Raw genomic sequence first — 23,672 nt, 5'->3', positions numbered from 1 at the left:
AGAGGAAATGCGCAAGCAGAGGTAACTATGTCATTGCTTACTGCCAAACGAGCACACATATTGGTTGTTTTGTCGGGTGCAGCACGCGTCTTGCGCCGCACGCAACGTGAAAAAGCAGACGACGCGAGAGCGCCATCCACACTAGGAGCGGTTCGTCCCGCCGCCGCCAGGGGCCGACTGTGTTCGCGCTCGGGGCGAATAGTTTCGGTTACCAAATCGCCGAGTTTTGCTGGCCGCTTGCGGGGTCCATGCATGTATTTTAGGTGTTATATTTTGGACGTTGCTTTATTTTTAAGTATACTACGAAAATAGAGTTTTCAAGAGGTCTAAATTTTGAGTGCAGTTGGCCGTTAGTGGCTTGACTCGATAACCACGCTTGCATGTCGCCGATTAGAACCGTACGTAGGACTTAAGTACTGAGGGTTAAAGGGCGAACTTCCGTTTTGTGGCAGCTTTTTCATTTATGGCGCTGCGTCAGTCTGCGCTGGAAATGTAACGCGTAATTCGACAATTTGACTCAAGCCTAACAACACTTGCGCAACGAAATGTATTGATCAAGATTTCAAAGGTAATCGTGTCCTCGAAGGTGGCTTTCGCAAGGTGCGTCATGCTCGCTGAGGGCGCAAACTGAGAACACCGCTTCTGAGACACAGTTGTAATCATTAAACGCAGGGTTTTTTTTTTTCGCTGCTTTTCCACACCTAGTCAGATTACTAATTAGCACGGCACGCCTGGACTACGGAGGTAATCATCGGAACTGTTAGGAGTGAGTGGTCGAGCTCCATATCGTCGTGGCGGCACGCCAGGGCAGTTTCCGTACATTAAAGCGCTTCCGCGAACGTTCTGCTCCGTGCCGCGGTGACCTACATGAGCTACGAGTGCGTCGACAGTATTAAATCATGGCTCATTGCATATTTTACGGACGACGCACTTCTCAGCGGACCATGGCAGTCAACGGCGGAAACCGAAACTTACGTGTGCTAAAGGCACTGTCACGGCCGCGGCGCAGCGCCATCTGGTTTAGGCTGTCCTAACTGCTCCATGTAAACGGTCTCTATATGGACCGCTTAGAGCAAGCGGTTGAGCTGACCTTCAACAGTTGCGACGACGGCGACGACGACGATGATGATGATCGATTGGCAGTGGTATCCCCTTTCTAGCGGGGTGATGACGCGTCCTTTTACAGAAAAAAAAAGCTAAAAAGAAACTAATATACCTACGTTTTGCACTCGTTGTTTAATAATAGCGCTGCTCTTAGGGAATCCACAAAAACTTATTACGCAAAAATATTTTTTTTTATTACAGGTGGTAGCTGTCTTAGGCAATATTCCCCTCTCTGCTTTTCGTCCACCGACATTCTACTCTTCTTTTCGCCGCCTCGACAGCCTTGAAGTTAACTTCCTGTCACAAACTCGAGCGTACGACGTCTAAAAGTACCTTATAAAGTTTTCATTTTATTGTACAGCGCCTAATTCTTCTGGCAGACGTTCGATTCATTCAGTTCGGTTCTATTCGCCCGAGACAAGGCTGGAGGGTTCTCGAACGAAGAAGCGGTAACACGATCTCACGCCGGCTGGCCGGCCAGAAAACAACAAAAATAAAACCTCCGCCGCTCAAGTTTCGTCGAAGCTTCCAGTACTTTCGAGGAGATGCGCGTGGCCTTGCCAGTACTAAAGAGCGGCGAAGATTCTAGAAGGGAGAAGAGTGAAGTTATTCGCTGACGGCGGCGGGCGCGTTGTGGATTGTGCTCTCCCTCTCCGCACCGGCGCGCCTATAAAAAGAGAAGCCGCGCCTAAACAAACCAGCTACGTTTGAACGTCGTGATTGACAACTGCACCTGCCAGTTTGTACATCACACCATCGGCGACCCGCGCCCTGGAGGACTCCAACGTGCTCCCGGGCCTCGAAAATGACCGTGATCGTCTCGGACGGCCTGGCCTACAGCTAAGCCACGCTTCCCAGGTAGCCGAATCGCCTCCGACAGCGGTGCATCGTCCGGCCCGGTCGGTGAATATGCTGGGACTCTGTCTCTCATATGCATCGAACTGTTCGTTTATTTTTAGTTAACTGCTCCGATTCGTAATATTCATTTGTTAACACTCCTGTTGGTATCATTTTGTCTAATTGGACTGTTTCTTGTATTTGAATTCCATCTAAGTTGTCTGTCATTATCGATCTGCTACCTCGTGCTTGTATTTGTGACTTGCCTGTCTAAATATAAGTCTTTGTGCTGTTTTCCGTTCAAGGCTCTTGCTCATTCTTGCCGCTCTGTTCGGCGAAAGCCGCACATCAGACGGCCACCCCCTTTGTCACCTGTGCCCTGTGGATTCGGTGGGGTTTGTTGGCTCTCATGAGTCGACTCCCCATATCTTCTGGCAGTGCACCCTAAATTTAAGGCAGCGGGTGACACTTCCTCTGTGGTACCGTTAAATCCTATGGCTTCTGGAAGCCTAATATTTCTTCCTTGATTTGGATCGATACCCTCGCATTCTAACACTATGAACCGCATAGTTTCTGTTTCTTTTACGCAAACCACGCGTACCCCATACTTTTGTGTATACTTCCCCCACAAAGCTCTTACTTCGCAAGCAACATGCTCTAGCCCCAAAAAGCAAAGCATTCCCTTTGGAATTATCGTAGAAGTTTTCCTTTTTGATGTCGAATTTCTCAGCCCTGTACATCTCTAACGACGATTTAGCTTTCATTTTTTTCTCTCCATTTACTCGTTTCTATCTGCCTTGCCTCTTTTTGTATTACCTTGGCTGTCTCGGATTCTGCACTGCTCTCTCCGCATTTCATCGTCAGCCTTCTAGTCTTCCTTAGCCACTGCGTGTCGACGCTTTTCATGTATAGGTACCTAAAACTTTAGTTGTCCACCTACGTTGATCCATTGCTCTCAACCTCCTCTCAAAACATATTTTACTCTGCGCTTCTTGAACTTCAAACGACACCCAGCCCATACAGCCTGGATGCGCTGCTTCTTTAGTGGTTTTTCCATACACTCTTAAGGTCAAACGGCCTATAGCGTTATTTGGTTTACTTGAAGGCCTGCTAGAGCGTCTGCTTTTAAGCAGAGTATTCCATTCGCAAATGCTGGAACCGGAACCATTATTCCTTCCCACATTCCTCTCACTACTTAATATTTGTTATACTCCCACAGAGCTCTATGTTTCATTTTAGCTGCGTTTCACTTTCCCTTACCCTTAAGTTGCTCCTAGTGAGTTCTTAAAAGTAGTTGTCCCCTTCGTTTATCCACACTCCCAAATATTTATATTCCTTGACTCTGGGTAATTCTACATGCTGGATTGACACTGCGTCAGTGCTGGTGTCACTGAAACCAATTGAAACATTGAAACATTGAAACACTGAAACATTGTTGTACCACTTCGTTTTGCAAATTATGCGCTAGGTTGAACCGTAATTGACTCTCTTCTAGTTTCTTTTCTAACCCTGCCATGTAAAGCATAAACAGTATTGGGCTCGAAGGGCATCCTTGTTTCAGTCCCCGATGGGTACTGACCTGCTGTGCGCATTGCTGCCCTTCCCATGTCAGCTGCACTCTATTCTCTTTATCGATCGCTATAAGGAACTGTATTAACTCGTCATTTAATACCTGCAGTTTCAGCATTCTCCACAGCAGCTCTCTGTTTACGGTGTCATATGCCCGTTTAACTTCCAAGAACGTAATCCATAATGGCATATTCTGCACTTTCGCAATTTCAATGCGCTTTGTTATCGCGAACAAATTGTCATCCAAAGTCCTGCCTTGTCTGACTCCATTCTGCAGTTCCACAAGGATTTCATTTTCTTTCATCCATGCTGGAATTTCTGATTTTATCGCCTGCATTACGAATCTATGCACCACTGACGTTACTGTAAGTGGTCTGTATGACTCAATACTGGCTTTGTTGCCTTTGCCTTTATATATCAAATTCATCCTACTTTCTAGCCAATCCTCCAATATAATTTTTGACTTGTATCACCTTATCTAATGCCTCCATAAATGATGCCTTACTTTAAGCGCCAAGTAGGTTTACCAGCTGCGTTGGCTGGTATTCCGCCCGGGCCCACTGCTGTTTGGGGGGAAACCTTTTGATCTGCTCTTTTTCCGACCAAGGTTGCTCAAACTTACTTCCCTTTCCGCAGTCTTCTGTGGTGCTGAGGATATCGGTGCAGGCTTCCCTATGTCTATTTCCCTAAACTTCTCACTAATCACTCGATGAATATGCGCCAATGCGTTCTCTCCATCTAAATGTTTCCTCTCCTCATCAATCAAGAATTTTTGATGGATATCGTTTCTTGAGCTTAGTAATTTTACATGGTTCCAAAACTTCTTGGATGCGCTTTTGTCCTTCTTAGGTATTTCTGCCATCCATTGCTTGCTTTTCTGCTTGATCTCCGCTTGTGTCATCTTCTGCACTTCTAGTTTCATTTCCTGGTAGATTTCCCATTTTTCCTTCACTACCTCCGGGCCTATACCAGTTCTTTTTGCCTCTCTATGTTCTCTCGACGCCTTTTTTTGCTGGGCAATAGCCTCTTAGTTATTCCACCAGCTTTTCGGCTTTCCCCTCCCTTTCCACCGGTTTCGTTGTTTGGCTTCATTCAGCTTATGCTTTATGGACGCGATCATTTCGCCGTACTCTATCTTTGTCTGGGTACTTATTGATTTCGTCTTCCATAATATCAGCGATGATGTGTACCTGTTCATCGTTCAAATTAGTTCCTCCGGTTGTACTGATTTCTAAATTTGTCCGGGTTGCGCCTCCAAAGTGCAAGGTAAGCCGCTTGTGGTCGCTTCCTAAACTGCCTGTTCCGTTTTCATCTATCCTCATTTCTCGCAACCTTTCGTATACTGTTTGGGACACTAGACTACCGCTTTCCCACGCTATTTGTCCATCACGCTTATTTTCTGTGTTTACTGTTACAAACCGGTTTTCCTGACATAGATCTATCACTATAGAGCCGTTGTGATCTGTGTATCCATCCAAATCTTCTATGTAGGCATTCATATCTCAAACTAAGATTATTTCAACCGAAACTTGTTTATATCTCTTCGCAAACAGTTTACCATTCCATCATTTTCCTCCGTAGCTCTGAATCCAGTCCACAGATACACAACTCCTAACAGTGTATTTTCCCCCGCTATGGAGCCTCTAACCCATATATGCTCTTTACAGCTTTCATGCGCTCTCTGCCAGTCGACCCCTTGTTTAATCATATGGAGCGCAAATCATATGGCGTTATTCAACATTACATGTTTGCCGGTAGGGTCGACAAAGCCAGAGAGAGAGAGAGAGAGAGAGAGAGAGAGAAAACAAACTTTATTGTCCTCAGGACCTAGGTCCCAATTTGTCTTCAATTCACCGGGTTGATTCCTGCCCAAGCACCTCTAGTTCAGAAAGCGGCCACCACGTGCCGTAGACGAATGGAATCCTCTCTACACGGCTGTTTTCCCCCATTCTTCTCGGGGCGGTCGCGGTGTTCGACTGGTTTGACTGTCAACTGCGACGGCGCGGTCAACTCTTGCTCCTCAAGTTAATTGTTCGTATGTGAGCGGGGAGTGGCTTCAATAGGGTTCCCCCGTGACTACCTATTGTGTGATGGCAAGGGATGCCTTAGAATAGTTGAAGCTTGAACCGGTTGGTACATACCATTCAGACAGAGGGCAGCGCAATGAACGGGACGAAGCGAAGACGAGACGAACACAAGCGTTTCATGCCTGTATCGTCTTCGCTTCGTCCCGTTCATTGCGCTGCTCTCTACTCTGAAAGCGGATGCCCTCTGCGTTGGGATATTGCTGGAGCTTGGGAAGGTTGTCCGCTGCGAAGTAATTAACAACGACTACTAAATATATTGCTTATGTCTATCTACAACGCTATTTTCATGTTTCTCACACATTTTATACCACCAGAAGAAAACATTCGATAATAATTACTTATTTCGGACAGCTACAACTGCGCAATGACATTTTCGAGTAACTTGAAAAATGTAACGGCAGCAGCCGTAGCTTTTTTCGGAAGTTTGGTATTCTTACCTGGCTTTTGCGAAAATTCACATTGCAGGGACGCATGTAATTACGTGAGAAGAAAGTTTGAAATTTCAAAACGCTCTAAAAAAAGTAGCGGCGAGGGATATTTATTTATTTATAACATACTGCGGACACTAGGTCCAAGCAGGGCGGGCGATACAAGTGAGCACAGTTCAACAGCAATACACCACTTTATGACAGCACATTTGTGGTGGCTAGGTCATTCCACTCACTGATAGTGCGTGGAAAAAAAGAAAACTGGAAAAGGTTAGTTCGTGCAAAGGAGTAAGCGCGTGGGGTTGGCGGTACCGGGTAACTCTTGTTGTTAAGGGCGAACAAACAGTGAAGGGTCGAGTGCTAATTTGTTACCTACGAGTAGGGAAGGAAAGTCAAGTCTGAATTGCTGTCTTCGAATTTTGAGTAAAGGTAGGTCGTTAATTTTCATTAGTTCGGAGGGTGAATCAGTTCGGGAAAATTTGTTATGTATAAACCACACAGCTTTTCTTTGATTTCGTTCAAGGTTATCAATGTTAACTTCTGTATACGGATCCCAAACAGTGCATGCGTATTCGAGCTTGGGACTTATTAATGCTACGTAAGCTAAAAGTTTAACGCTAGGCGGGGCACTTTTAAGTTTGTGTTTTAGATAACAAAGCTTTCGGAAGGCAGAAGAGCAAACGTTGTTGATGTGAAGGTTTCAGGACAAGCTATTTGTTAGTGTCACGCCTAAATACTTATAGTTAATCACGTCTTCCAGCGGCAATGAACCTAGTTTGTACACATGCTTGAGTGATTTTTTTTTACGAGTGACAGGAAGATACACACACTTGCTAGCATTAAGAATCATGCCCCATTCATCACACCATTTCAGAATGTTTCCTAGGCTATTGTTCAGGTGTCTTCATCAGTTGCCGAATTAACATTTTTATACAGGATACAATCATCCGCGAAGAGTAGAATTTGAACACCAGGGTTAACTACATCTACAATGTCATTGATATACAATAAAAAAAGCATGGGACCTAATACACTTCCCTGTGGTACTCCAGAAGTGACTGGAAGACCGCCCGAGTGCTGCCCGCCCACATCAACAAATTGTTTGCGATTGGTCAAGTAAGCTGAAATCCAGGAGACAAAAATTTCAGGAACACCAGTTTTCCTAAGTTTTAATATTAGTTTATTGTGAGGTACCTTGTCAAAGGCTTTTCAAAAATATAAAAAACTGACATCAACTTGGCCTTTTTTTATCTACAGCGGAAGCAAGCGAGTGGATAATCGTAATTAGTTGCGTAACGGTAGAGTAGCCCTTTCTGAACCCGTGCTGAAATTTTGTTAAGACTGAGTGTTCTTCTAAATATTCATTTATGCAGTGGCATATAATATGTTTTATCACTTTGCAGCATGACGAAGTTAAGAAAATTGGGCGGTAATTTTCTATCGATAGACGGTCTCACTTTTTAAATATAGGCACCACACGGGCATCCTCCAGTCTTCCGGTAATTGGGCTGATCCCAAGGAAGCACGAAAAACAGCAACTAAAAATTTCGCGAGAATTTCAGCATAACGACGAAGGAACACAGTTGGGATATTATCTGGACCACAGGAAGTTTTGGTTTTCAAATTGAGCAGCAAAGAAAAGACACCAGTGTAGGAAATAAAATCTACATTATATCAATTGGATATTGCATCGTTATTCACACATGTAGCGGCAGAAGAAAAAACAGCATAGAAGTGTTTGTTGAAGTGCTGAGCAATGCCTCTCTGATCAGTAACGGTTGTACCATCGGTGATTATTTGGGACACAGGCCTCTTTTTCTCGGTTATATAGTTCCAAAACTTGCTGGGATCGCTTTTGATAAAGCTTGGCAGTGAAGTATTAAAGTAGTAATTTCTGGCGCTTTCTATCGCATTTTGAAGGTTCTGTAGGTTTCTAATCAGTCCTGTAGAAGACCGCTTCTTTTTTAGTCTTTTGATTTTCTGCTTCAAGTGAATTATGTCACGCGTCATCCAAGGCGCGTGTTTCCAAACCTTTTTGCGTTTCTCAGGAATAAATTTAGCGATACAGAAATGACAAATTGTCTTAAAGAGGTTCCAAAGGGAGCAAACGTCACTGTCACTGAATTCCTGGAGACAGGTTTCCAGATAATTCATTATACACGCGTCATTAGCCCGCGAGTAGTCTTTGAAGGTACGTATTTCTGATTTTTTTATTTATCTGTGAAGGTACAAAGGGTGTGCTAATGCTCACAAGCCGGTGGTCAGAAAGGCCTTGCTCAACTGATACGGCGTGTTCAACAAAAGCGCGAGGAAAAAACACTAGATCTAAAACAGAACGGGAATCGCCGTGCACACGAGTTGTCTCACGAACGAGCTGCTCGATGTCATGCGTGAGCATGACATCAAAAATCACGTTTACGTGCTGGCTGTTATGTGCACCCGCCCTGAGGTGCTCCCAATCGACGTCTGGCACGTATGATTTTGCTGTTCACATATTTTTCCATGTGTAGTTGTAAATATTGTAGGTAATCAAGTGTGTCATCCGGGGGTCGATAAAGAGCATATAAAACAAATATGTGGACCCAGCAGTTAATTTGTATGCATAAGCACTCTATTTCGGGTACCTCTTCTAATAGAACGGCCTCAATTCTGTATTTGATTAAGACTGCCACCCCTCCTCCTCTAGATGACCTGTCCTTTCGGAACACGGTGTATTGGGGGGGGGGGGGGGGGGGGGGGGGACATCCTTATCCTTTATTTCACTACGAAGCCAAGTTTCCGTGAATATTGCAATGTGGGGATCTTCCTGCAGTAGCATTATTTCGACCTTGTCAGTTTTATTTACTACGCTGCGAGAGTTAACATTAACTAACCTTAGTTCTTTATTTGGAAACTGGCGGTGACGTCATTTCTGCGTTAGCTGAGGGGTGTGATCTGACACTTTCAAGCGCTTGCTTTCGGCTTCATTCCACCCAAATAATTCCTTATCAATCTTGAGTTTGTCGCGAACCAAGTACACCTTTTTGCCCTGATCCTTTTCGTCTTTCGCGCTTTCCCAAAGATTTTTACGTTTCTTTAGGGTAGACTGGGAGTAGTCGTTCGGGATGAAAACCTTGGATTCTTTTAGTTTTTTGGCATTATCTTGTATGGCCTTCTTTTCGTTAAAGTCTTGAAGGTTATGGGATCGCCTTATTCGCTCAGCCTGATAAGCGGGCTTCGCCTAGCGGCTCCCGCGCGAGAAACTTAGCGATCCCAACCCGCGGCGCGCTGGACAGCGGCCACGGCGGGTTCGGGCGAAAACGGAGACCTGAACTCTATCAAACACATTTATTAAGCAACTAAAAAGTACAAAAAAAAACACGCTGGCTAATCTTATTAGGCTAATATAAAAAGGAGAGAAAAGGTCGGTCAGGCTTACCCGGGCTGGGGGCGCTCCAAAGGAGAACAAAGGGACCCTGGTCGACGGAGCGGGGGTGGCCTACGTCCGCTTTCCTCCGTGGTCAGGACCCGAGAGCGCGTTCCCTCGGGTTTTTTGGCGGAAAACAGAAGACGACACCACCCCCCACTTCCTCCGCTCCCTCGACGGACAGCAGCGCGCCCCGCGGGCTACGCGGCGCACGGGAAAACGAAACAGCCGTGTCTCGCCTCCCGCCGCTCAGGCGTGCCGCGACACCCGTTGCGAGAGCGGGACCTCCTTGGAGGAATGCGGGAATAATTCAGCATTCCCACAAGGTATATGATTACGGGCCGGTTACCGGGTTGCTTGCCAATTCTATGAATGCGTCCAATAGACTGACATTTCACATCAAGTTTGGTCTTAAATAGATCATCGACTATTTTTCCCATTAAATAGGCTTCTGTTTCGTTTTCGCCCTCTGGAATTCCGTGGATGATGAGGTTAGATCTGCGGCTTCGGTCCTCAAGATCAGCAATTTTTCGAGTTTGAAAGGCATCACATTTTCGATAGATTGCAATGTTGAATGAATTTGCTCAGGCTTCTCTGCAATGGCTGACGGCTCAGTAATCTTTCCCTCGATTTCAGTGACAATGCGGTGCAGGTCGTCGACTAGTTTGCTCGTTTCTAAAAGCTGATTTTTTATATCGAGCAATTCGTTCCGAAGGGAAGCTTGACCTGCCAATATTTCTTGAAGCAGCGCAGTCTGTGTTGGACCTGGGTTGACTTCAATGTCTCCACAAACAAGCAGTTCACAGGCAATAAAACAGTCATAGGACAACTCAAGCAATTTTCTGGGGCACGGCAGAACAACAATACCGCGACAGTCACTGCGAAATGAGCTTGTGTAAGGACCAATCTGTAGAAGGCAGAACAGCGTTTTGGTTATGGCCATGGCCGTTCTGGATTCGCCGTGCCCACAGAAGCAGAACTGGTGCGTCGCTTCTTTTATACTGGTCGGCTCCGATGACGTCACGCTCCTCCGCTCAAAAGGTGACGCTGTTGAACTTGTAGCACCACCAGGGGATGGTGGCTCCGTGAGGGGGACATATCTAATCCTGTAGATTTGCGAACATGCATCGCCGCCGAATGGGTGCTCGCTGTCGCACACGTGCCCACTCGCTGGTAATTCGGCGAACCCCTTCAGGACCTGTAGAAGGCAGAACAGCGTTTTGGTTATGGCCATGACCGTTCTGGATTCACCGTGCCCACCCGGCGCGTCACCTTAGCTATTTCAATGAAGTTCTGGAATTGATTCATTTATTGACATCGTGACGTATCAATAATTAGTTTTAGAATTCCTTTGTCAGTGTTCATTATTACCTTTCCGCACGATGCGAACTCACGGACACACCACTACACATAAAACTTGTAACTAGGGCTTCCACTAAGGGCTTAACTTCCCTATGAGTAAGATTCTACTATTGTTTATTTATTTATTTACAAGTATCTCTCAGTTTCTTCAATAGGGCATTCAGTAAGGTAAGCTAAGAAAGACACAAGTACAAGTTTTAGAGTGTTACAAGTAATGCGTGAAAGGGGCATATAAAAATAAACGCTAAACATGAGAAACATAAGACAAACCTACACATAAATGCGGATCTCATCTCATGGCAGAACAAAAACTGCAATTCACTGCACGGATATTGCGTCTGACGAATGTTAAATTTTACTGCATTTCCTGTTAACGGTGTCGATCGCATGAAGTCTCAAACTAGTTATCGTAACCTTAGGTGGCTTCATTAATTTATATTGTCGGTCTCCCTCCAAACCCGTGGTATTCGAGAGAATTATTCGTTTAAAAAGTATTCACATATACCGTTTCCTTTTCTGTTTTTTTTTTTGTTTTTCTAGAAATAAGAATTCCCGTAGCCAACACGCCATTTACCACAGCGGAACGCCTTTGCGGCGATATAAGAATAACAAGGGCACTGCGCTAGCATGACTGCTCACTGTATTTTAACTCAGAAATGTATTGTAGGGAAATTCTGAATTTCAATCACCCCGAATATGTGTACTCCATGGTTACAAGGCCGAATACAATCCGTGAGATGGAGTGAATTGGTAAACATTCATGTTGTATACACATAAAGAAGTGCGGGAATCACGAGCTAAAGAGTTACGTCAAAAGGGGGAAATCTCCGCTTCACGCTTGATGAGGCGCGCCATAGTGGATTGCTCCGGATTAATTTTTACCACCTGGGGATCTTTAAAGTGCTCCGAAATCTCGGACACACGGTCGTTTTTGCTTTTCGCCTCTTTCCAGAAAAGCGGCCGCCGCGGCCGGGAATCGAACCCGCGTCCTCGTGCTCAGCAGCGCAACGCCTTAGCCCCGCTTTAATTTAAGGAATGGAGCCTTTATAACCCACACCCTCTCTTTTCGGAACCGGCTTCCCAAACAACGACAGCGAGCCGCCTCATAACAAATATATTTTTTAGGCAAAGCTTATTTCAATATACAGTGTTCTATGTATTTTTCATGTGGGCAAACAAAAAGTTACGTATCTGAAGAGTAGGCGTTCTTTACCGTGGGGCGTTCGAAGAAACAAATGTGCCGACGTATGCATTGTCAGAACGCGGTCACCACCAATATCGCTCGCCGTTCTTGGCCTCAAGCCTCAACACTCAACACTCAACACGTCTCAACACTCGATACGCACCTTCAGTAGACTAGTTAACATGATGCACCGTCTGCACGTTCATTAGAGACAAACTTAAAAGTGCGTGGATAACAGTTTGTGCCCTTCTTGAGGATGCCCGTCGTCAACTGCCGGAACCGCCGGAACCGTACAAATGTGGTTTTCATGCCAATGGGTATCACAAGAAGTTCCAATTCTGGTTCCATTTACACGGTGAAGCCGAAAATTTAGTTCCGATTACCGGGAGTATCTTTACGTTATCTGAATACAAAATCAACCAACTTACATGCTACTGTTCCGTTTAAGCGGCAGTTCCGTTTAATCGATTTCCGTTTATCGAGATTCTACTGTACTTCATCAACTGCAGAAAAAAAAAAATCGCTCCGCCGTCGCCTGCTGTCGCCCGCGCCACTATAGCTTCTTGCGCCATTTTAAGAAATCAACCGGCAACAGTTACGAAAGGTTCCACTAGATAGGTTCCACGTTCTGTTTGCAACGCACGTGGAGTAGAGAAACGCGGTTCTGTAAACGTTGAAGTAGGGCGCCTCGATTCACGCGCGACTTCGCCGTACGGCAGCGTTGGCATCGAGACACCCGGCCTGGAGCAGTGGAACGCGGTAAATTTAAAATGATTTAAGCAAACCTTTGGCTTCTTTACCTTGGAAGGAGTGCGATGCAAGAGGAACAACATGAGAGGTGAGCGGGAAAGCCAAGGGAGGTATTGGCAAAAGTCGATAAAGACTACCGTCTTTTGTCGACATTTGCAACGAAAGGAGCAGATACGCGGCCAATTTTTATTTCCTCTTTTCGGACAGTTCGCAGTGAGTTCGTACGTGCACATAAAAAGCCTTTCGAAAGAAAGGGCCAAAAATGTTTGAGGCTGACCACTCTGCGAGCACTTGGCTACCAGTGAGGGAGCAACGAAAATGAAAAAAAAAAGTGAAGAAAAAGCGGCACTCCGGCCAATGCACATTGGTCATGCGAGCGTGCGCCTGCTACCGTGACATTCACTTGAAAAGCACAGGTGACAGGTGGGTGCGGGAGGCACTGCAGGCCGAAGATATCTTGTGCACAGGTTCTCCGAAAGCCCGACTGTGGGGGGTAGTGCCGGCTCATTTCAGTTCGCCGTGGGGGCCGCTTGGAGGACCTGTTCTAGAAAAAAGATCCATTTAACCTTATAACGCAGGAGTCTCTGTCCGTTCTGTGCTTATCATTTTTTTACATTTTCAGATTTAATTGTAATTTTTACAGCTCAGATTAGTTTTCGGTGTCTTCACTTTTTTTCTTCTGTTCATTAGGTTGTGTTAGATTCGTTTACCTTAGTCACTTTAATGAAAGGCGAAGCAGTGCCAGACTACAGTGCCTAGTATATTCTAAGCACTACAGCCAGACGGGGCATTTTTCATCGAAACAACGCCGGTGGGCGTCGCTTAAGTGGGGGACTTATAACACCGTCGGACGGCGTATAAACACAGCCTCATATGAATGCACTCGACTTCCTTGAAACGATTTCTGCTGTAATTCGTTATTGAAAATCGTTCCTCGATCACGTTTTATTCATTTTATGTTTTTTTTTCAATATCGATTGGAAAAAATATTTATTGACCATACAGTAAAGTCCGCATGCATACTCCAGACGTGGCCTACGTCGTCATCTTGACCCCAACCACGGCCAGAGCCCCGCTAGCCATTCCCGGCCCGCCAGGCTCCTGATCTATTACTCCGAAGCAGGGGTCTCAATGAACACGCGGCCCGCGAGTCGCACGCGGCCCGCGGACCTTTTGATTAGAACTTAGTATTCGAAACTATTTAGTACAGATGTTCTTGTTCGCAATCCTGCGTTATTTTAGGCCAGCGGTTGATTATACGGCATTGCCAAAAACGTGTTTATTTGTTGAATATTTGCTGGTATATTTGAACCTCTCGGAAGTTTCGTTTTAAAACGCAGAAAGCCAAAACTAACAACTTCGGCAGCGATGCGCACAGTTGGTACCAAAATACGCAATCTTCGTATAAAAACTGACCATCACTCCTGCTCAGCTGATTACACAGCTAAGCTGTTAGATATTAATGAAAAGGATGTTACGAAATGAGTTACAAAAGCGCTTCGAATTGCAATTTCTCAATACAGTTGACTCCTACTAATACGAACTCCACGTGGGCCGTAAAAAGCTTCGAACTAACACAACTCTCAAATAAACAGAATTTCGCCGTGGTGGCTCAGTGGCTATGACGTTGTGCTACTGAGCCCAAGGACGCGAGGTCGATTACCAGCCGCGGTGGCCGCTTTTCCGATGCAAGCGAAAAGTGAAAATGCCCATGTGTTCGCGATTTCGGCGCACGTTAAAGATTTCCAGGGGTGGTATAAATTAATTCGGAGCCCTCCACTGCAGCGCGCCTCATCGCCTGTGTAGCGTCGGCGCGTTAACCTCATAATCAATCAATCAATGAAACAAAGCACGATGAGAGCAATGCCACAACTACGCTACACGTCTAATTCCTTCTTGATTTTGGTCCCAACCTCGACTTTCCTTGCAATCCAAGCGCACGACATGGTTTGTCCTCAGTGCTAAGACTTATCGCTAAAGTTGAAGTCTGAAGCGTCCAGCACCCAAATGCTTACACGGAGTTGTGTGCAGCCAGGAAAGTACAAAGAACGTAGACATGCGTACGCTGGCGCGAGTTTCAACTGAATTGGCGGCGCGCGGCCTCAGTTGCGAGGGCGCCGGCATAAGACATGCACGGCGGTGTTTTGACGCCGAAAAATTTGAATTTCCTCGAGAAATGACTGCTACCTGTACGTTTTTATTCAAAATACCTTCCAATTAACCGACATAATTGGTTTGGGCTTCGAATTATCAGGCAATGTTTTAATCGAATAGCATGTATAATTTCCGGGACCAGAACATCACTTCAAGTTAACCGAAAATTCTAACTAACCGACTTTTAAATGTCGGGAGTCGACTGCATCTTATTTGCGAGCGTATTAACCGGACGTAGTCCGAACGAGCGCAAGGAAAACGACACGATTGTTGTTTGCGGTTTAAGCTATTTTGCAGTTTAATATAGTAATCAAATTTAAAGGGCTAAATTTTATTCTAGCAGACAAACATGAGGCTGCCTGTTTTACGGTGTTTTCGACACGCTAATGGAAATGTCTTAGGAGCAGCGGCTTCATGTTCTTTGTATTAAAAAAAAAGAAAAAGTCTCCACCTCGGGACGCCACGTGGTGTCAGATTTTCGAAGCTTTCGGGATGTCCCCGAAAGTTGGCCGTTTCCAATAATTAGAGGGAAGTATAAAAATGCGATGCGCATTGGTACCTTACGCAGTGAGTGCATGCATATTGCATAACATTGGAGGATGTCAGAGCGCTAATGAAAATTTGGTAAAAAACCCGGTGTCGGGCATTATTATTCATAATCTGCTTCTTGGACGCAGGAATTGTTCATTAAGGCACGTTGCTGTGAAGTAGAGGCAGGGAATTTTTTTTTTTCTGTAGAGTGTGCGCATGAGCCTCAAGGAAGGGTTGATAGTAAAAATAAACGAATAAATAAATAAATAAATAAATAAATAAGTAAGTAAATAAATAAATAGATAGATAAATAAATAAATAAATAAATAAAAATAGGGGGGAGGGGATAGTGGCAAAACAGGGGCGTCTTCAAATTTCTTGAGACTTGCGACTGTAGAAAGTTCGGAGTTCATTCCTCCCGTCACTGGGGAGCTGCTGACTAAAGTTTGTGAAGATTTGTCGTTACGATTATCATTTTTATACGTTTAGTTATAAAGAAACCAAAGAAATCGCCACGCGTTTAAGCCCTGTTCAGATTAAAGTGTGTGAAGGTAGGGTTTAAAATTTTATTTGCTCAAAATTTGCCAATGACTCTGCTACTTCTTGCGAGCCGGTTTTACTATTTTGCATGCTGCCTTAAACGTCCATACCCCTTCAAAGGGACCACAGAGAGCCCGGCACAACTTGCGACGTGGCAGCGTTTTTTCAAGCTGCAAGCTAAGGGCCACACGTATAGCCGCATTTAAATCAGCCGGCAAGGAACATGTACCTCTCGGAACGGCGCGGTAATGAAAATCAAGGGATTCGAACTGACGCCAAGCCTCCGTCACAAGGCTATATAATATAGTATTGCAGTATTGCAAGAGGATCCGCCGCCATCGCACGTTGATTGGCTGCAACGATCCAGCTCCAAAATGAGGAAAGGCGGACGCGAAACCGATTTCAGTGTGCTCGCGTAATCCGCATTTCGCCCGGTAAGAACCCGGCAGCGAGCAATGTTCGTCCTTGAGTTGCATACCGCGGTGGCTCGCGGCACGCGCTCATTCTTTCCTGCGCGTGCGCGATAAGTCGCGGAAAACGGAAGGAAATGTCTCCGTCAGTGTCGGCGGCGACGGTTGGTGTTGCACACCTCTGTTGTGACGCCTGGTCTGGCCAACCGGATAGGAGGAAGCGTGTTTTGTCGCGAGATAGCGTTTTGCTTGCCGCTCCTTCCGTACCAGGTGTGGTGGCAACGCTCGCGCGCATTATATAAGGATGCCCAAGTCTCTGCTGAGCACAATTACCGGCTCTCAAGTCTTTTAACATTCGCCCGAATCGTAGCGAGAGGCCACCTTTGCGAAGTCATGAAGGCAATCTTGGTCTGCCTGCTGCTCGCCGGTGCCGTGCTTTTAAGCTCTGCGCACCATGAGGAACTTTGCGGTAAGAATCGTTTGCGTGTAAGGATGCCAACGAGCTGGATCCATTTTTATTACGCTAAAACTTCAACAAGGGGCTTAAATAGTTGTTTTATGACCTGTTCTGACGTGAGCAACTATTTTTACGAGATGTTTCGGTTCGGCCGTGATGTTATGAAGGGGGCAGATGTCGGCAAATTTTCTATCATAAATGAACCTGCTAACGTCAGCTAAGAACAAAATGGAAATAATTTTCATTGCATTAATCATACAGCAGGCATTAAAACCGGGTATGGCAGTAGCCGTCTTTGATTACATTATATACATATTGATGGTTGCCTCGAGATTTCGCTCCTCTAACTTTTTTATCATTTTTAAGTGTAGTGTTTGTTACACAAATTGTCGGCTGATGTTTTGGCTGTAGTAAAGGAATGGTGGATAAACAAGAGGCGCTGGCAACTTGAAGGCCACTGTGAGAAGTCGCTTGTACTGTGGAACAAACGACTTCGCACTGTGGAAAGCGGTCGTTTGGGCTGCTTTTTTTGCCACCCTCAGTTTTTTGTGACACTTGCACCAAAAAAAGTTGAATTAAGTATGATTGATTGATTGATTGATTGAAGGACCTCAGGAGGGGGAGGGGTAGAAGGGTGATGATGGAACCAGTTGTTAAATGTTGGTTGTTTCTCCACGCAGATAAGCAAGGTCGCCAGCTCAGGTCACAACTGCGGTGTATTCAGGGAAACATTTCAGCGGCGGTAAGCTCTACACGCTGTTGATTTCTTATAGTATTTTGAAGCGTAAATGGGTGCCTATACTCGTGCAGTAATTAATTCGGACGTGACTGAATCAGCCTACGACTGACCTGGTTTGGGTTTTTAACCAATGCGGTGTCTGGAGTGCCGTCAGCCGGCTCTTTTGCTGCGCCTTGGAGACAGCAGCGTAAGATCCAGGATAGTCGGACGGCGCTAAAACTTGCTGTTAGAGCGTTGCAGTTCTACGGTGTCGCAGTAGTAAGCTGCGACCGCGTATACTTTCTCTCATATTGAAGTGCCGTCCGACGAAACTGCCTCTCAGTCTGCACTGTGCGAACGCAGAAAGACTATAGTTGGGTCTTTGTTAAATGAGGCATAATTTCCAAGCGGAAGGAGACGGGTCCACAAAAAGAGAGAGCACGGACAGGACACTAGCCTATACTATTTCCCGTCTGTGTTGTTTTCTTGTGATCCCGTTTTTTCGCGCTAGGTAATTATGGACGAGCTGTACGATGTCCTATTCTGTCTTAAATGCGGCCTTTCGTGTGGCGAGCCCTATCCCGCTGTGTGTTTGCGCTCAGTCTGCACATTTAGTCAGTCCATAAATGCCCAAGCGAGTCCCGAAGTTCCACGCCATTACGAGTCAGGGACACGTTTGCCACAGTTTTGCCAGCGTTTGCCACAGAGACAGTTTTGCCAGCGTGGGCAAGCAGTTCCCAGCCGTGTCGTTTGTGCTCCAGGCGTTTTTCGTGACCCTTACGTGCGGCCTCTACAGTGGCGCGAGGTGTGGGTCTCTGAGCATCGCGTAAAATTAAAGTAATAACGGCACCTCGAATTTCGAATATTACGTTTCTTTCCTACAATTTATTTCCCCCGTTATGATTGCTTGCAAACAAATTTTTCAGCGCTATCAGGTAGTAATACGAGAGTCCTTAAATTCTGTTAATATGTAAAATGACAACGGTAGCTTATTTCGCTGACTGAGGCGAATACCTTATAAAAAAAGGACAAACATAATATAGGATTAGGCTGCTATCTTAGTACCTGTATTATTATGTGATATCCATTTGGCTGATCCAGGGGTATATATTCTTGTTTAACGTCAGTGTGCGCTTGGTATCAAACAAAATGCTACTAATGGCGGGCCTCTACGGTGTATTTTACTTAGGCACCATTAGGTTTCTCGACGCCTCCAAGGAGTTGCTAAAAAACACTTTTGTTCTTGTAGGTACAGCTCTCGTGAAAACAATAGAGCCACCTATGTAAGGGTCTCGAATCCTATATAATCTTTATTAATTGTTTCATCAATATCGTTTCGGTTATTTTTGCCCCAAGGTAATTTATGCAGGGGTGAAAGCTGTTGGTTGTAGTGACCGCAATTATACGTAGCCTTCTCGACGATTGCTATCGTGCAGCCCTTTGAAAATCTGTATCTCTGCCTCAGGCGAACCGAAGCTTTGACCAGGCAGTGAGGGCCCTCGGGTGCCGTGACAGAAGCTGCGCCATCAAGAAGTTGTGCGCCGGAGGAGATCTGGTGAGTCACCGTACAAGGTCAACGGCGGTGTTCTCGGCATGTAAATGTTGTCAGTTCTGTTAGAGCTAGTACTCCATATTCTAACTGCTTAGACCAGTTTGTGCCTTTTTTTAAAGAAAAACAATGCGCCCAAAGAACTTGTTTTCTTTGCGTCATTCTCCTTTGCGATTAGGTAAGGTCGGACCCTTGCAACGCCAAAGGGTGCCGTTTAACATAAACCCTGCCTGAACAAAGAAAATCTCCTTACGAAGAATAAAAAGGACATGGTTTCTCTTTACCAACCGCGGAATATCGTGTCAAAGCAGCATACAGTCCTGCGAATTAAATGTTGTCCAATACGCCACCGCAGGTATGGGCTCGTCGGTTGGTATGTATAAAAAGCCTTTACGAGCTGTGTACCCTACAACCTCGCCTAGCGTGCTGCCCAACGGCAGTATAAGCACTCCACAACCACGTTCACCAGCTTTCCGCAAAAAAAAAAAGAGCAAGAAAGAAAGCCGCGCCTGGCTTTACTTCTCTCTCCCTAACGTAACGTAACATAACATAACCTAACGAAGAGAAGGCAGTCCTTTAAAACGCCGAAAACTAACCTAATCCATGAAAATTGTAATGATAAAGACGTATAAACACTACAGAAAGCAAAAGCCGGACTTGAACGCGCACCGCCCTTGAAGTTAAAAGTTACGAGTGATATCCTCCGCCACGACAGACGGCCCGCCCTGTACTAGCCTAGGCTTAAACATTCGACTGTCGTCTGACGGAACTCTTACCATGGCTGCCGCGCTTGCCATGGAAGCGCCGTCGGACGGCACTTTAAACGCGGCGAATTCGAAAAACCATAAACCGGCTTCCGCCCCTTTCTCTGTTGTCGAGGCGTGAATTGTCGAATTTACCGCGTGACTCCGGTGTATAATTCAGTTGCGCGATGACACCATAAAACTCCAAACTCGCATATGCTGCAAAAAAAAAAAAAAACCTTAAAAGTTGCATTAACCAGCCCGCGCACAATTTTAAAGAACCCCTCATGGAACACCCCTCAACTGCAATTTAAGGAGCAATAAATAAATAAATAAAATAATTTTGCGGAGGTAAAAGTACGAGGCACTGCTTGCAAAAGCTTCCGAGGTAGCTGATTGCTTTTATTTAGTTTTTTTAAACTCTTGATCTGAGCTATCATTTCGAACCCTGTGAAGTTAGGGGAGCACAGAGACAAAACTTTACAACTTAAACTATGGAGTGACCTGTCACGCTATCGCCGCCGTATGCTCATCCCGCGCCAAACATTGGGCGCAAGAGAGCATGCGGGATTTTGCATCTGTTATGAGTGCCTACTTACTTCCCACACTGGCGTTCAGGCAAATGCTAGCTCAATCTAAGGATTTCCCGACAAGGGGGGTTTACGAATATCTCCCATTTAGGGAAATTAGATCACACCGCTGCAGTAATGCACGGGTGAAGATTAATAATTTTAACGAAAATGAAAATGATTTGCTAGATATGTAGGTCCCTAACTTCTAATTAAGTGCGCGAAAAAAATATGAAGAAAAATCATGGAAGCATAGGCTTCACTGCAACAAAACAATGTTTGAATCCGTCCGATTAATGCGTTTTGTCGTCATTCTATTCCACAGGAAGCAGCCATGGAAGAATACTTCCCTGTAAGTACCGTTACAACCTTTGTTATAGCTGGTGCATTGAATTTTCACGTCTCCCCTACTTTTGCGATTCGCTACTCGAACCCTGCTAAAGAATATATTGCTTGCATGAGGTGCGCTTTGGGTTAGTTCAGGATGTTCGACTGTATTCTGAAGGTCGTTGCAGACAGGGGGATAGAAAATGAAGACGAAACGGGACAACGACATCGATAGCGAATGTGAAGGGAAAAAATGGTCACATGTACGTATATCTACGAACCATTACCCAGCACTTGAAAAACGTCTCATTAATAACATGTTTCAAACGAAAATTGGTCGCGTATCTGCCCCTTTCGTTGCAAATGTCGACAAAAGACGATAGTTTTTGTCGACATTAGCCAAGTAAATGCATCCCTTCGCTTTCCCGCTCACCTCTCATGCTGTTCCTCTTGCGTCGCGCTCCTCCCAAGGTAAACACGCTAAAGGTTTGCTCAAGTCGATTTAAATTTACCGCATTCCACTCCTCCGGGCCGGGTGCCTCGAACGCTGCCGTACGGCGGAGACGGGCGTGAATCGAGGCGCCCTTCTACAACGTTTATAATACCACGTTGCCCTACTCTACGTGCGTTCCAAGCAGATTGTGGAACCTATCTAGTGGAACCTTTCGTAACTGTTGCCGCTTAATTTGTTAAAATGCCGCCAGAAGCTATAGGGGCGCGCGCGACAGCAGGCGACGGCGGCATTTTTTTTTCTTCAGTGGATTTTATTTTGCAAAAATCGAGCATCTATGATTTTTTTATAAAGGAACACTGCAAATATCGCTTACGTATTAATTTGTTGTCTTATAATCGCGGCCATGTTCTTGTTCAACAATGTTGACAAGTATGAACATTACACCGGACTTAGTCGTTTAGATTTGGCTGCGAGTATAAGACTATTGCGCAGACCTTGTATCACTTTGGCCGGGCGGCTGAATCGAGTCACAGACAGACAGACAGACAGACAGACAGACAGACAGACAGACAGACAGACAGACAGACAGACAGACAGACAGACAGAGAGACAGACAGACAGACAGACAGACAGATAGACAGACAGACAGACAGACAGACAGACAGACCAAAATTTCTGTGTTTGAGTAGCCCAAAAAAGACTATCGTGCTTAAAAAACAGGCTTCGCAATAGAGTTGAAAATTCAAGAGAGTATTATGCATGACCCTAAAAAATCCAATGGTGTTTCGTAACCAAAGACAACTGCATTTTTAAACTCCTTGAACCTTCATTAAAACCGCCTTGACAAACCCAAAGGGGTAGGATTAGTCCGCATGCCTGCATGATTGCATGTGTGCGTGCGCGTGTGCGTGTTCGTGCGTGTGTGTGCGTTCGCGCGCACGCGCTGTTTTAAAGACACCATGTTTACTCCAGATTAGGACTGCATTTCGATAGAAGAGCTGCCCTGGCCCACTGCTGTGATGCCGCACTTCGTTATGATGCCGCACTTCGCTAAATCCGTCCTGTATCCCCCCCCCCCCCCCCCCCCCAATTTTCTCGCAGAAGTCGGAAATACTGGAAATTCACAATGCCGCCACCGATTGTGACCCACATGGGCATCAGCACCACTAAAAAGATCGACGATGCTCTCCGAATACGCAACCAACGGACTGCATGGGTTGATATGGCCCAGCGAGACGAAGTAGTTTGCGTGCCAATCCCCGTGCCAAACAGTCGACAACGGAGTCATGTAGCCAAGCCGTCCACCATCGAGTGGCTGCCTTTTCATGACAATGTTTAAAGTGCTTAATATAAAAGGGAGTCACTGAGACCGGCTGTGGGGAGTGGTTCTTTGTGTCTCCTCTGTTTTGCATGTCGCCCAAGAGCGGTTTTCTTCTTTATATGCAAACAAACCTCCCTTCCATTAATACGTTTTATTTGAAGTAGATTGTAACCTTCGCCTTGTTCCTATGTCGGTCATCTTTTCGTTCACACTTGTAGCCCTCGGCGGATCCTTCCGACCACTGCTGCTGGATGATTATTTATACAAGGCCTGTAGCCGCGGCACGAAGGTCTGCAAGGCATACTGAATATAAGCCAGTTTTTGTTTCTGAGTGCCGTTTTCCGTCTGCTGTGTGGCAGCATGGGTCCGGAGATACAGGACAGAAATGGCGCCAGTACTAAGTCTTGACCGTAGACTTTCTTCGGATGACCATTTTTCCACAACCAGTCCTCTGGCTCCTTTTTGGTGTGCTGTTAATTTTTGTGAAGTTTGCCACGTGTGCACAATATAAAAAGAGCAGATTGCTGCAGCTTCGTGAGGAATCCAAAGAAACTACGCGAGTTCGACAAGTTGCCGTCTTGTTTATCAAGATAATACGCGAGAACGCCCGACCGCGCGGGTGTCAACAAGCTGTGACACGACCATTAAGTCATTGACAACATCACCAGCACCCCCCCCCCCCCCCGCTCCTAAGGCATTATAGCAACATTGCACTGATAGGTAAGCATGAAAGAAACCCCTCCCACCCCTTCACACCCCACACAAGACACCTCGAAAAAGGTCAGCCCCCAGCGATAAAGCCTCACCTCCTATAGCACTCACCTAGCAGCCGAAAAGATGCGGCAACAGAGAGAAAAAAAGACATACGGTTGGGCTGCGCCTCCCACGAAATATCGCGCGAACGCAGCATACATTACTGCTTATAAAGCGTCGTCCAATGCTTCGCAGCAGGCATGGACTACTCTGTGGATGTCTAACACTTTGGTAGGCTTCAGAGCACAAACACAGTATTCAGAGGGCGGGGACAGATTTGTTATAAACCGTTCGCCCATACCCCACTGCGTATTCGTGATACTCTGCGGGTATGTATCACTTTGCTGGGATAATTGTACCAACTGTCGGGTATGCGCTGACCTATAGAATTTACGTTGTCTTGACGTCTTATGACATAAA

The 23,672-nt window shown here is 45.7% G+C and overlaps 1 protein-coding gene across 1 annotated transcript; it reads left to right on the top strand.

Moving 5' to 3' along the window:
* The first annotated feature begins 16,650 nt into the window (after positions 1–16,650).
* On the top strand, positions 16,651–22,572 carry LOC144163056 (antimicrobial peptide microplusin-like). The gene is made up of 5 exons (XM_077693850.1): positions 16,651–16,830; positions 17,499–17,560; positions 19,002–19,091; positions 20,723–20,749; positions 22,280–22,572. Exons 1-5 carry the CDS (start codon positions 16,755–16,757, stop codon positions 22,346–22,348), a joined length of 324 nt encoding a protein of 107 aa, XP_077549976.1. The 5' UTR covers positions 16,651–16,754; the 3' UTR covers positions 22,349–22,572.
* The last annotated feature ends 1,100 nt before the right edge of the window (positions 22,573–23,672 follow it).

Source organism: Haemaphysalis longicornis, unplaced genomic scaffold (genome assembly GCF_048455015.1).
Source record: "Haemaphysalis longicornis isolate Haplotype H1 unplaced genomic scaffold, Haemaphysalis longicornis Haplotype H1 scaffold_1, whole genome shotgun sequence".
Lineage (NCBI taxonomy): Eukaryota > Metazoa > Arthropoda > Arachnida > Ixodida > Ixodidae > Haemaphysalis > Haemaphysalis longicornis.
The sequence above is the reverse complement of the archived record's forward strand: the minus strand, read 5'-3'. Positions and strand labels throughout refer to the sequence as shown.